This window comes from Ranitomeya imitator, chromosome 5 (assembly GCF_032444005.1).
Source record: "Ranitomeya imitator isolate aRanImi1 chromosome 5, aRanImi1.pri, whole genome shotgun sequence".
In the NCBI taxonomy this organism is placed as follows: Eukaryota; Metazoa; Chordata; class Amphibia; order Anura; family Dendrobatidae; genus Ranitomeya; species Ranitomeya imitator.
The window spans coordinates 130,912,114-130,926,784 of NC_091286.1; the positions used below are offsets into that span (position 1 = coordinate 130,912,114).

The 14,671-nt window shown below is 42.7% G+C and overlaps 1 protein-coding gene across 1 annotated transcript in view; it reads left to right on the forward strand.

Annotated features, from left to right (window-relative positions):
• LOC138681555 (sulfotransferase 6B1-like) overlaps positions 1-14,325 on the forward strand; it is a 65,549-nt gene extending 51,224 nt beyond the window's left edge. Inside the window, exons 6-7 of the mRNA XM_069769154.1 lie at positions 8,650-8,806; positions 14,119-14,325. Of these exons, the coding sequence (XP_069625255.1) occupies positions 8,650-8,806; positions 14,119-14,249 (288 nt within the window). The 3' untranslated portion in view covers positions 14,250-14,325. The remainder of the gene's footprint in view (positions 1-8,649; positions 8,807-14,118) is intronic.
• The last annotated feature ends 346 nt before the right edge of the window (positions 14,326-14,671 follow it).

The following is a 14,671-nucleotide window of genomic DNA, read 5'->3' on the forward strand; positions in this document are numbered from 1 at the left end:
AGGATAGAGAAAAGGGGTCCCAGGTAGCCCCCCAATACTTACCTATCTCCCCCGATGCTCCTCGTGGCTCCCGGTGGGCGCCGCCATCTTGAAAATCGCGGGCGCATGCGCAGTGCGCCCGCCGGCCGGCCCCGCGAGAATCTTTGGGGTCTCGGCTGCCGGGGGTAGAGACCCCAAAGAGCATGATCGGGGGTCGGTTTTAGCGACCCCTGTTTTGCGATCGCCGGTAATTAACTGTTTACCGGCGACCGCAAAAAAAAAAAAAAAAAAAGCTAAGTGTAATTCTCTGTCCTCTGATGTGATCGCACATCAGAGGACAGAGAAATAGGGGTATTCGGGGACCCTATCATACTCACCTGTGTCCCTGGATCCTCCTGCTGCTCCTCCTGGCCGCCGGCATCTTCTGGGCAAAAGAAAATGGTGGGCGCATGTGCAGTGCGCCCGCCATCTGTCTCCATCTACCAGCCGGCAGGAGAAGAGCAGTTGGGGCTAAAATTAGGGTTAGGGTTAGGGTTAGGGGTAGGGTTAGGGGTAGGGTTAGGGTTAGGGGTAGGGTTAGGGCTAGGGGTAGGGGTAAGGTTAGGGGTAGGGTTAGGGGTAGGGGTAGGGTTAGGGGTAGGGTTAGGGCTAGGGGTAGGGTTAGGGGTAGGGTTAGGGGTAGGGTTAGGGCTAGGGTTAGGGGTAGGGTTAAGGCTAGGGTTAGGGCTAGGGTTAGGGGTAGGGTTAGGGCTAGGGTTAGGGTTAGGGGTAGGGTTAGGGCTAGGGTTAGGGTTAGGGGTAGGGGTAGGGTTAGGGCTAGGGTTAGGGGTAGGGTTAGGGCTAGGGTTAGGGTTAGGGCTAAATTTAGGGTTAGGGTTGGGGCTAAATTTAGAGTTAGGGTTGGCGCTAAATTTAGGGTTAGGCTTCTTTCACACTTACGTCGGTACGGGGCCGTCGCAATGCATCGGCCCGACATACCGACGCACGTTGTGAAAATTGTGCACAACGTGGGCAGCGGATGTAGTTTTTCAACGCATCCGCTGCCCAATCTATGTCCTGGGGAGGAGGGGGCGGAGTTACGGCCACGCATGCGCGGTCAGAAATGGCGGATGCGACGTACAAAAAAACGTTACATTGAACATTTTTTTATGCTGACGGTCCGCCAAAACACTGATGCAGTGCACTACGGACGCGACGTGTGGCCATCCGTCACGATCCGTCGGCAATACAAGTCTATGGGCAAAAAACGCATCCTGCGGGCACATTTGCAGGATCCGTTTCTTGTCCAAAATGACGGATTGCGACGGACGCCAAATGACGCAAGTGTGAAAGTAGCCTTAGGGCTAGGGTTAGGGTTGGGGCTAAAGTTAGGGTTAGAGTTGGTATTAGGGTTAGGGTTTGGATTAGGGTTGGTATTAGGGTTAGGGTTGGCATTAGGGTTACGCTTGGGATTAGGGTTAGGTTTGGGATTAGGGTTAAGGTTAGGGTTGTGATTAGGGGTGTATTGGGATTAGGGTTAGGTTTGAGGTTAGTGTTGAGATTAGGATTAGGGGTGTGTTGGATTTAGGGTTTTGATTAGGGTTATGGTTAGGGTTGACATTAGGGTTGTTTTGGGGTAAGGGTTGGGATTATCGTTAGGGTTAGTGATTAGGATTATGGATCGGGTTGGGATTAGGGTTAGGGGTGTGTTGGAGTTGGGTTGGAGCTAGAATTGGGGGGTTTCCACTGTTTAAGTACATCAGGGGGTCTCCAAACACGACAGCCAATTTTGCGCTCAAAAAGTCAAATGGTGCTCCCTCCCTTCTGAGCTCTGCCGTGCGCCCAAACAGTGGGTTACCCCCACATATTTGGCATCAGCATACTCGGGATAAATTGGACAACAACTTCTGGGGTCCAATTTCTCTTGTTACCCTTGTGAAAATAAAAACTTGGGGGCTACAAAATCCTTTTTGTGGAAAAATATATATATATATTTTTTTATGACTCTGCATTATAAACTTCTGTGAAGCACTTGGGCATTCAAAGTTCTCACCACACATCTATATAAGTTCCTTGGGGGGTCTAGTTTCCAAAACGGGGTCACTTGTGGGGGGTTACTACTGTTTAGGTACATCAGGGGCTCTGCAAAACGCAACATAACGCCCACAGACCATTCTATCTAAGTCTGCATTCCAAAACGGCGCTCCTTCCCTTCCGAGCTCTGCTGTGCGCCCAAACAGTGGTTTACCCCCACATATGGGGCATCAGCATACTCAGGATAAATTGGACAACAACTTTAGTGGTCCAATTTCTCCTGTTACCCTTGTGAAAATAAAAACTTGGGGGCTACAATATCTTTTTTGTGAAAAAAAAATATTTTTTATTTTCACGACTCTGCATTCTAAACTTCTGTGAAGCACTTGGGCATTCAAAGTTCTCACCACACATCTAGATAAGTTCCTTGGGGGGTCTAGTTTCCAAAATGTGGTCACTTGTGGGGGGTTACTACAGTTTAGGTACATCAGGGGCTCTGCAATCGCAACATAATGCCCACAGACCATTCTATCAAAGTCTGCATTCCAAAAAGGCGCTCCTTCCCTTCCGAGCTCTGCCGTGCGCCCAAACAGTGGTTTACCCCCACATATGGTGCATCAGCTTACTCGGGATAAATTGTGCAACAACTATTGCAGTCCAATTTCTCCTGTTACCCTTGTGAAAATAAAAACTTGGGGGCTACAATATCTATTTGTGGAAAAAAAAATATTTTTTATTTTCACGACTCTGCATTATAAACTTCTGTGAAGCACTTGGGCATTCAAAGTTCTCACCACACATCTAGATAAGTTCCATAGGGGGTCTAGTTTCCAAAATGGGGTCACTTGTGGGGGATTTCTACTGTTTAGGCACATCAGGGGCTCTCCAAACGCGACATGGCGTCCAATCTCAATTCCAGCCAATTCTACATTGAAAAAGTAAAACGGCACTCCTTCTCTTCCAAGCTCTGTGGTGCGCCCAAACAGTGGTTTACCCCCACATATTGGGTATCAGCGTACTCAGAAGAAATTGCACAACAACTTTTGTGGTCTAATTTCTCCTGTTACCCTTGTGAAAATAAAAATTTGTGGCCAAAAAATCATTTTTGTAGAAAAAATGCGATTTTTTTTTTTTCACGGCTCTACATTATAAACTTCTGTGAAGCACATGGGGGTTCAAAGTGCTCACCACACATCTAGATAAGTTCCTTAAGGGGTCTAGTTTCCAAAATGGGGTCACTTGTGGGGGGTTTCTACTGTTTAGGCACATCAGGGGCTCTCCAAACGCGACATGGCGTCCAATCTCAATTCCAGCCAATTCTACATTGAAAAAGTAAAACGGCGCTCCTTCACTTCCAAGCTCTGCGGTGCGCCCAAACAGTGGTTTACCCTCACATATGGGGTATCGACGTATTCAGGAGAAATCGCACAACAACTTTTGTGGTCTAATTTCTCCTGTTACCCTTGTGAAAATAAGAATTTGTGGGCGAAAACATCATTTTTGTGTAAACAAAAGCGATTTTTTATTTTCACGGCTCTATGTTATAAACTTCTGTGAAGCACTTGGGGGTTCAAAGTGCTCACCACACATCTAGATAAGTTCCTTTAGGGGTCTAGTTTCCAAAATGGGGTCACTTGTGGGGGGTTTCTACTGTTTAGGCACATCAGGGGCTCTCCAAACGCGACATGGCGTCCAATCTCAATTCCAGCCAATTCTACATTGAAAAAGTAAAACGGCGCTCCTTCACTTCCAAGCTCTGCGGTGCGCCCAAACAGTGGTTTACCCTCACATATGGGGTATCGACGTATTCAGAAGAAATCGCACAACAACTTTTGTGGTCTAATTTCTCCTGTTACCCTTGTGAAAATAAAAATTTGTGGGCAAAAAGATCATTTTTGTAGAAAAAATGCGATTTTTTTTTTTCACGGCTGTACATTATAAACTTCTGTGAGGCACATGGGGGTTCAAAGTGCTCACCACACATCTAGATAAGTTCCTTAAGGGGTCTAGTTTCCAAAATGGGGTCACTTGTGGGGGGTTTCTACTGTTTAGGCACATCAGGGGCTCTCCAAACGCGACATAGCGTCCAATCTCAATTCCAGCCAATTCTACATTGAAAAAGTAAAACGGCGCTCCTTCACTTCCAAGCTCTGCGGTGCGCCCAAACAGTGGTTTACCCTCACATATGGGGTATCGACGTATTCAGGAGAAATCGCACAACAACTTTTGTGGTCTAATTTCTCCTGTTACCCTTGTGAAAATAAGAATTTGTGGGCGAAAACATCATTTTTGTGTAAACAAAAGCGATTTTTTATTTTCACGGCTCTACGTTATAAACTTCTGTGAAGCACTTGGGGGTTCAAAGTGCTCACCACACATCTAGATAAGTTCCTTATGGGGTCTAGTTTCCAAAATGGTGTCACTTGTGGGGGGTTTCCACTGTTTAGGCACATCAGGGGCTCTCTAAACGTGACATGGTGTCCGATCTCAATTCCAGCCAATTCTGCATTGAAAAAGTCAAACGGCGCTCCTTCACTTCTAAGTTCTGCGGTGCGTCCAAAAAGTGGTTTACCCCCACATATGGGGTATTGGCGTATTCAAGAGAAATTGCATAACAAAATTTATGGTTACATTTCTGTTTTTACACTTGTGAAAATAAAAAAAATGGTTCTGAATTAAGATGTTTGCAAAAAAAAGTTAAATGTTCATTTTTTCCTTCCACATTGTTTCAGTTCCTGTGAAGCACGTAAAGGGTTAATAAACTTCTTGAATGTGGTTTTGAGAACCTTGAGGGGTGTAGTTTTTAGAATGGTGTCACACTTCATTATTTTCTATCATATAGACCCCTCAAAATGACTTCACATGTGATGTGGTCCCTAAAAAAAATGGTGTTGTAAAAATGAGAAATTGCTGGTCAACTTTTAACCCTTATAACTCCCTAACAAAAAAAAATTTTGTTTCCAAAATTGTGCTGATGTAAAGTAGACATGTGGGAAATGTTATTTATTAACTATTTTTCGTGACATATCTATCTGATTTAAGGGCATAAAAATACAAAGTTTGAAAATTGCAAAATTTTAAAAATTTTCGCCATATTTCCGTTTTTTTCATAAATAATCGCAAGTAATATCGAAGAAATGTTACCACTAACATGAAGTATAATATGTCACGAAAAAACAATCTCAGAATCAGCGGGATCCATTGAAGCGTTCCAGAGTTATAACCTCATAAAGTGACAGTGGTCAGAATTGCTAAAATTGGCCCGGTCATTAAGTACCAAATTGGCTCTGTCACTAAGGGGTTAATAATGCGTTAGTAATTGAAATAAACATAGCAGAAAAAATGACGATGTGCAAATATTAAAGTTATTTAATGGACTGTTATAATGTTGATGTTACATTGTGTATAGCTTTTAACTACTCTCTATTTATAATATTGTCCTCTCTATATATACTCGTTACTTTTTGGGTAGTAGTAAGTGGGTTTAAGAAACTATTATGGCACAGCTACTGTACATAAATGGTGGTTTCTAAAAAAAACAGTGAAGTAGTGAATTATTAGAGCTGGCTAAAATACATGCGGTATAATTTTGAGGCATGACAGATGTCATTATACAGGTATTCAGACTGTGGCTCCCCCCTTTGTTATGGTTTAATTTACACATTACCCCTTATGGGATCCTCATTTCAGAATGTTTAGCTGTTGTTTTTTCGCTTTATTTATTTTCATTGCTCTGGAATTGTTACTTGTGTGCACAGTCTTTCCATAGCATGTAGAACTGTCTGATGGCTTTATTAGGCATGGGTGGTGGTGGTTGAGTCCATTTAAGGTGTCAAATGGCCTCTTTGCTGGCAGTTTAGGAGTCAGTTAAAATGAGTCCACCTTAACTTGTCTGCAACTTCCACCTAAGGCCGGTTTCACACGTCAGTGGCTCCGGTACGTGAGGTGACAGTTTCCTCACGTACTGGAGCCACTGACACACGTAGACACACTGAAATCAATGCATCTGTGCAGATGTCATTGATTTTTTGCGGACCGTGTCTCGGTGTGCCAAACACAGAGACATGTCAGTGTTCGTGGGAGCGCAAGGATTATACGGACCCATTAAAGTCAATGGGTCCATGTAAAACATGTACCGCACACGGACATTGTCCGTGTGCAGTCCGTGTGCCATGCAGGAGACAGCGCTACAGTAAGCGCTGTCCCCCAACTGGTGCAGAAGCCGCCATTCATATCTTCCCTGCAGCAGCGTTTGCTGTAGAGAAGATATGAATAATCGTGTGTAAAAATAAATATCCAGGTCCCCACCCCCCTCCCACCTCCTGTGCGCCCCCCTGCTGTTATTAAAATACTCACCTGGCTCCCTCGCTGGCTGGCGCTGCTTCCTGTCCTGGCCGCACCTTCTCCTGTATGAGTGGTCACGTGGGGCCGCCGATTACAGTCATGAATATGCGGCTCCACCTCCCATAGGGGGATGTTGATTTTACACACGATTATTCATATCTTCTCTACAGCAAACGCTGCTGCAGGGAAGATATGAATGGTGGCTTCAGCACGATGCAGGGGACAGCGCTAAACTTTAGCGCTGTCTCCTGCACGGTGCGTGTGGTGCCCAGTGGGCACACAGGCGGCACACGTGTGCCACACTGATGTGCCACAGAAACGCACCGGCACCCGGACACGGATAATTCCGGTACCGGAATTATCTGGACATATGAGACTGCCCTAATAGAGGATGTAAAACCTCCATGGTGGTGAGCAGGCTCTGTTTTGGTGGCCAGCCTGAAGGGTGTTGCAATGGTAATGTCAATCAAGGGTGGGCACAGTGGTTAATCACAGGGGTGAGGATAAAAGGGTCACTGGTGCCCTGAAAGTTTACTGGCTCTGCTTGAATTGCAAGCCAGTACGTGCTGCCCCTTTATGGCTGTGTGTCCTGGTGCTGTATGTCAGACAGCTGGGGGTATCACAGTACTTGCGAATCCCAATGTACTATAACTTCACCTCACTCCCACTATGATTGTTTTAATCCTGTGGTTTAAATTAAGCTGTGGCCATTTTGACAACCAAAATATGTATTTTGTGTATTTATTTCAGGGTCTAGGTTTACTGTAGTTTTGGTTGTTTTAAGATGGAGTGGGGGTCCGTGACATATCCAAAAGTAATTTATAGAGGCCCACCGCAGGATTCTCCTGTGGGCCCATCCAAGCGTGACCATATCCATAGAGGTGTTCTTCCTTTAAAAACAATGTTCTGTACATGACCCTCAAAGTAGCACAGGACTTTGTATTCACTTTCCATACTAATAGCTTTGGTGTGTCCATGAGGTTTGGTAACCCTTTGTCTGAAATAGAATACAAAACCTGCTCTAAAACTGCAAAGCGTGAACTATTCTTTAGTTTAGTGCAGTTTTTGTCACTTGATATTCTACCCAAGATGACATGAGTGGCAAAGATGTAATAAGTTGTTCTTGAGTAGATTTTGTTACCCAAATAACATAGCTGCAGTGGTGGATGAAGGATTTATGAATTGCAGTGCCCAAGCACCAACTGCAAAGATACTTTTACCTGTCCCTGCCTTTAACCCCTTCACGACATATGATAGAGATACATATCATATCTCGTTGTGTCTTCCAGCGCTGAGCCTGCATATTTCCCGGCACATGTCAGCTGATTTCATCAGCTGACATGTGCCTCTAACACCCGATCCACCCGCAACTGTTAACATCCTGTTAAATGCCGCTGTCAATATGACAGTGTTAATTAACATGATTGCGAAGCTCAGATGGGTTTGAATGACAACTTGGGGTCTGTAGGAGACCCTCGTGGTTGTCATTGCTGATCTGCTATAGGCGCCACCCTGTGGCTGATGTTCATAGCAGATGATCGCTTGTGCTACACATGGCAGGGCTTCAGCCCTGCAACGTGTAGCAGAATTGATCAGGAGATGGCAGCTTCAAATCTCCAAAGACTGGTAAGGCAAGTTAAAGAAAAAAAAAATCTAAATAAAACCATTAAATACAGATTTGGTATCACAGTCTTCAGAAATGCCCCATCAATCAAAATATAAAAATAATTAATCCGATCAGTAAATGGTGTAACGAGAAAATTAAAATATCCAGAATTACGTTTTTTGGTCGCCACAACATTGCAATAACAGGCTATCAAAAGATTGTATCTGCTCCAAAATGGTATCGATTAAAAACGTCAGCTTGCAAAAAATAAGCCCTCACCCAGCCCTTCATCCCGAAAAATAATTTTTTTTTTAATTTTTTTTTTTTTTTTTCGTCCACTTAAATAAAAAGGAACCTATGCATTTTTGGTATCTGCAAACTAATGTCTTGGAGAATCATGATGGCAGGTCACCTTTAGCATTTAGTGAATATAGTAAAAAAAGAGAATTTGTGGGATTGCACTTTTTTTTAATTTAACCGCACTTGGAATTTTTTTTTTCCATTTTATGGTTCATAATATGGTAAAATGAGTGGTATCGTTCAAAATTACAACTCTTCCCTCATAAAACAAGCCTTCACATGGCCATATTGACAGAAGAGCAAAAAAGCTCTGGGAAGAAGGGGAGCGAAAAAGGAAAATGGCCCAGGGGTTTTATTTAGTACCTTTTTTTTGTTATTCCTTCTAAGCTCTTTGCAATGTTTTTCAGGATCTCCTTGCAGAACTAAAAAAAATTTCTGAATTCTTTGGGATAATTTTAACTGATGAGCAACTACAGAGAGTTGAAGAAAAATCTACTTTTAAATCCATGAAAGGAAAAGGAACGGAAACACATGGGAACATGGCAAACGTTTTTTTCCGAAAAGGTATTTACTTTAAACTGCACCTCCTATGTTTCTTCTTTCTTAGGCAAAGTGCACACCAATTGTGAGATGTACTGTTAAATGCTAATTACAAACTCTTGACATCTACACTAATGTGCAAATAAACTTTAATGGTCCGTTTTTCCATTTAGTCCCACAGACCTAGGGCCTCATTCAAACGTCCGTTTTTCTCACGTACATTAAAAATGGACCAATTTTATTTTTCTCAAAATGTGGTTTCAGTGTCATCAGTTTTTTTCTTGTATGTAGAGAAAAACTAAAGTTTCACCACCTTCTCTTTTTTGACAATTGGTAAAAATCAGACTGTGCTCAAATGTCATCTGAATGCAGCCATTTTTTTTTTTTTAAATATAGTATTCACTAAAATATAAACATTACTGATGAGTGAGTATACTCGTTACTTGGGTTTCTCCGAGCATGCTCCGGTGGTCTCCGAGTATTTCGGCGTGCTCGGAGATTTAGTTTGTCGACGCAGCTGCATGATTTGCGGCTACTAGACAGCTTGAATACACGTGGGGATTGCCTGTTTTGTTAAGCAACCCCACATGTATTCAAGCTGTCTAGCAGCCGCAAATCATGCAGCAGTGTCGACATAAACTAAATCTCCGAGCACGCCGAAGTACAGTCATGGACAAAAATTATGAGAATGAGACAAATATTCATTTTTCCAAAGTCTACTGCTTCATTTTTTCTAATGGCAATTTGCATATACTCCTGAATGTCAGAGTGATCAGCTTAACAGCAATAAGTCAATATAAGTCAATAAGTCAATATTTGCCCAGATAATGAACTTTAACCCCCAAAACATATTTCAACATCATTGCAGTCCTGCCTTAAAAAGAGCAGCTAACATCGTTTTAGTGATTGATCCATTAACACAGGTGTGGGTGTTGATGAGGACAGGGCTGACGATCAATCACTCATGATTAAGTAAGAATGACATCACTGGACACTTTAAAAGGAGGCTGGTGCTTGGTATCATTGTTTCTCTTCAGGTAACCATGGTTATCTCTAAAGAAACACATGCAGCCATCATTGCACTGCACAAAAATGGCCTAACAGGGAAGAGTTTCGCAGCTACAAAGATTGCACCTCAGTCAACAATCTATCGCTTCATCAAGAACTTCAAGGAGAGAGCTTCCATTGTTGTCAAAAAGGCTCCAGGGCGCCCAAGAAAGACCAGCAAGAGCGAGGACCGTATCTTAAAATTGTTTCAGCTGCGGGATCGGACTACCAGCAGTGCCGAGCTTGCTCAGGAATGGCAGCAGGCTGGTGTGAGTGCTTCTGCACGCACTGTGAGGCGGCGACTTTTTGAGCAAGGCCTGGTTTCAAGGAGGGCAGCAAAGAAGCCACTTCTCTCCAGAAAAAACATCTGGGACCGACTGATATTCTGCAAAAGGTACAGGGAGTGGACTGCTGAGGACTGCGGCAAAGTCATTTTCTCTGATGAATCCCCTTTTCGATTGTTTGGGACATCTGGAAAACAGCTTATTCGGAGAAGAAGAGGTGAGCGCTACCACCAGTCTTGTCTCATGCCAACTGTAAAGCATCCTGAAACCATTCATGTGTGGGGTTGCGTCTCAGCCAAGGTAATCGGCTCACTCACAGTCTTGCCTAAAAACACAGCCACGAATAAAGAATGGTACCAGAATGTCCTCCAAGAGCAACTTCTTTCAACCGTCTAAGAGCAGTTTGGCGCCCAACAATGCCTTTTCCAGCATGATGGAGCACCTTGCCATAAAGCAAAGGTGATAACTAAATGGCTCATGGAACAAAACATAGAGATTTTGGGTCCATGGCCTGGAAACTCCCCAGATCTTAATCCCATTGAGAACTTGTGGTCAATCATCAAGAGACGGGTGGACAAACAAAAACCAACAAATTCTGGCAAAATGCAAGCATTGATTATGCAAGAATGGACTGCTATCAGTCAGGATTTGGTCCAGAAGTTGATTGAGAGCATGCCAGGGAGAATTGCAGAGGTCTTGAAGAAGAAGGGTCAACACTGCAAATATTGACTTGCTGCATTAACTCATTCTAACTGTCAATATAACCTATTGGTACTCATAATATGATTGCAATGATATTTCTGTATGTGATATAAACATCAGACAAGCACTAATAAAACCCAGAGGGCAGCAGATCATGTGAAAATATAATTTTGGTGTCATTCTCAAAAATTTTGGCCATGACTGTACTCTGAGACCACCTGAGAAACTGAGAAACCAGAGTAACGAGCATACTCGCTAATCTATCTATATAATTGTCTAAGGGGTGCTTCCGTCTGTCTGTAACTAACTTCCGTAACGGAAATCCCGCGTCGCTGATTGGTCGCGCCCGGACGGGCGCGACCAATCAGCAACAAGGTTAGTCCGGCCGCGAATTGGCCCCTCCCTACTTTCCTCAAGTCAGTGCCCCTTCCCTACTCCCCTCCAGTCAGTGCCAGTGTGTCGCCCCATCCTGGACCAACTTTTTACTATTGATGCTGCCTATGCAGCATCAATAGTAACAAGATATAATGTTAAAAATAATAATAAAAAAATAAATTGTGCTATTCTCACCTTCCGCCGTCCACCGATGCGCGCGATGCTGCCGCCAGCTTCCGTTCCCAGTGATGCATTGCGAAATTACCCAGATGAGTTAGCGGTCTCGCGAGACCACTAAGTCATCTGGGTAATTTTGCAGTGCATCACTGGGAATGGAAGCTGGCGGCAGCATCGCACGCATCAAAACTGCTTCATTGGACGCCGGAGGGTGAGTATAATAACTATTTTTTATAATTTTTTTTTTTTAACCGGGATATGGTGCCCACACTGCTATATACTACGTGAGCTGTGTTATATACTACGTGGGATGTGCTATATATTACGTGGGCTGTTATATACTGCCTGGCTGCTATTTATTACTTGGGCCGTGCTATATATTACGTGGGCTGTGCTATATACTACGTGGCTGTGATATATACTATGTGGCTGGCTGTGTTATATGCTATGTGGCTGTGCTAAGCGCTACATACATACATGCATACATACATACATACATATTCTAGAATACCCGATGCGTTAGAATCGGGCCACCATCTAGTCACTAATAAACATGCATTTCCAATTTTGATCAAAAGTGGACATATCTCTGACATTTTCTGTGGGCCGCTTGGTTACCGAAAATCGCAAACCTTTTGAACAGGTGAAAATCACAGATGGCACTCATGCAAAAAAAAAAACCTACGTCTGACTGAGGCCTAAGTGTATTGAAAAGAATAGTTGACTGCAGTTCTCAATACAACTGTATATGGCAGACACATGCAACCCAAACAGTTGAAGTGGTCCTGCTGATTGTAAGAACCAAATATGAAGTGAATTTATCTTTTTTGTCAATTAACTATTTTTTTTGTATGTTCTACTTGCTCTTTCAGTGATTTTAATAAAATCTTGTAATATAAAAATGTTACAATTAATCATTCCAGCAAAAGTAGTGGAGATGACTTTATGTACAAATGTATTGGCAAATGGCTGGAACAAGTCTATGACCTGATTGGCCGTATTCACTTGATAATTTGCCTCATTGTGGCTTAGTCATATAATCTTTATGTACGTAGTGGGAGGAGTTACCGGTGTAAAATGAGCGCTACCAGACAGAGCAGGAAGAATTCCAGGGATGACGTTAAATGGATATATACTATTTTTATTAGTGAGTTTCAGGGCCCTATCTGGATCCTTCATCAGGCAAGACTTACCTGATGAAGGAGCCAGATAGGGCTCCGAAACGCGTAATTAAGAATAGTTTATCCACTTAACATCATCCCTGGAATCCTTCCTGCTTTGTCTGGTAGCACTCATTTTACACCGGTAACTCCTCTCACTATGCTTCCATGTGGATCTTTGTGAATCCAGTGGGTGGAGCAGCAACTGACAGTAGATTCCATTCTCGCATGCATCACTATTGTGCCTGGATTGCACATCTTTCATGTGAGTACGCTCGCCGCAGGGACTTGGTCTAACTTGGTTGATCTTTTCAAGGTGCACTCGCTACTTTCTTGTTATCACAATCTTATGTGCATGAAAGTGTCTGGCTAAGCAAATCACTTATGACCCTGAATTCTGCATTTTTCCCACTTTTCACTTTAACTTGAGATGTAACAAAAGTAATAGTTATAGAAGATATCAGGTCTCATAAGTTGCGAAACACTACTTGCATAGAGGCAGACTGGCCAATTGAAACAAATAAGCTAAAGAGAGGAAGTGGAATATGAGTTGATGTGCATGCAGCTAGTAGACGCGTGTTCACACTGGCCACTGGAAAGACCAGACCCAAGATAAAAACAATATTTAATGCAGGGCATTAGCTTATTAATAGCAATAATGCATGGAAATATGTCTAGCTCAAAGGAAAGGTTGGCCACACCTGCAAAAAACTGAAACCAAGGAGTATCCTCCCTTTTCTTTGAGCTGAACATTAAAGGGACACTGTCACCTGAATTTGGAGGGAACAATCTTCAGCCATAGGGGCGGGGTTTTCGGGTGTTTGATTCACCCTTTCCTTACCCGCTGGCTGCATGCTGGCTGCAATATTGGATTGAAGTTCATTCTTTGTCCTCCGTAGTACATGCCTGCACAAGGCTGCATGCTGGCTGCAATATTGGATTGAAGTTCATTCACAATCTTGCCTTGTGCAGGCATGTAGTACAGAGGACAGAGAATGAACTTCAATCCAATATTGCAGCCAGCATGCAGCCAGCGGGTAAGGAAAGGGTGAATCAAACACCCAAAAACCCCGCCCCTATGGCTGAAGATTGTTCCCTCCAAATTCAGGTGACAGTGTCCCTTTAAGTTTGTGCAGTTCCCCATGCCTATGTATCTATTACCAGGGTCTCGATCCTTCTCAGCCCTTATCCACACGCACGTTACTTGACAAATGGTAGTTTTAATACTTGAGCTTGAGACCGTCCTGAATAAGGTCACCATGATGTGGTGGGATGGCTTTTACATTTTTTATTTTCATGCACTTTTGCTATTTATGTACTGCAAGGTGTTTGCTTGTTATGTTTTATCTTGGGTATTACACTGGCCAGTTGGAAGAGTGCACCTTTCTAGGAAAACAGAATGACCAGTAATCTATCAAATAACAATCGCTGGCATATGTAGGAAGTGATGGTATATTTATTCACTTACATAATGTTTAATTCAATATACTGACTATGCCACTGAATTGCAGTAATAACTCGCAGATATTTTTACCTTGCATTATTTTTACTAGTACTTTAGATATTACATTAATTTTATTTTTTTTTCAAGGGGAAATTGGAGACTGGAAGAGTCTTTTCACTGAGGAACAGAGCAAACAGGTGGATGCCAAGTTTGAGGAATGTCTTGCAGGAACAAAACTTGGAGCAAAGATAAACTATTCCAAATATTGTACATTTTAATCAGTCATTTTGATTTAGATTTTGTACTTCTCCAATCTGTTAACAGTTTAATAAAATGTAATGAGTTTTACAGCTACATTGTGTTTTCTACAGTATGTTATTTAAAACACATCAGCTCTAGTAACCGACAGATCATTTAACAGTTACTGTAACTGAATATAAGCTTATCGAAGAGTCAAAGCATTGCATGTCATCTTAAAGTACTGTTGTTGGTTTTTCCCCCTGTCACTTAATATAGAAATATTAATTCAGCTAGTATTACAAACGAACATGTAACTAAGGGATCATCTGATAAATCGATGTATATTTCTCTTCATTTGCTCCTGCAATCTCATGTTGAACCAATTCCCACCCACATCTGGATATCTTTACAGAAACTTCTATCACAATTACTGGTAAGTAGTTAATGGCCTGTTGCACAG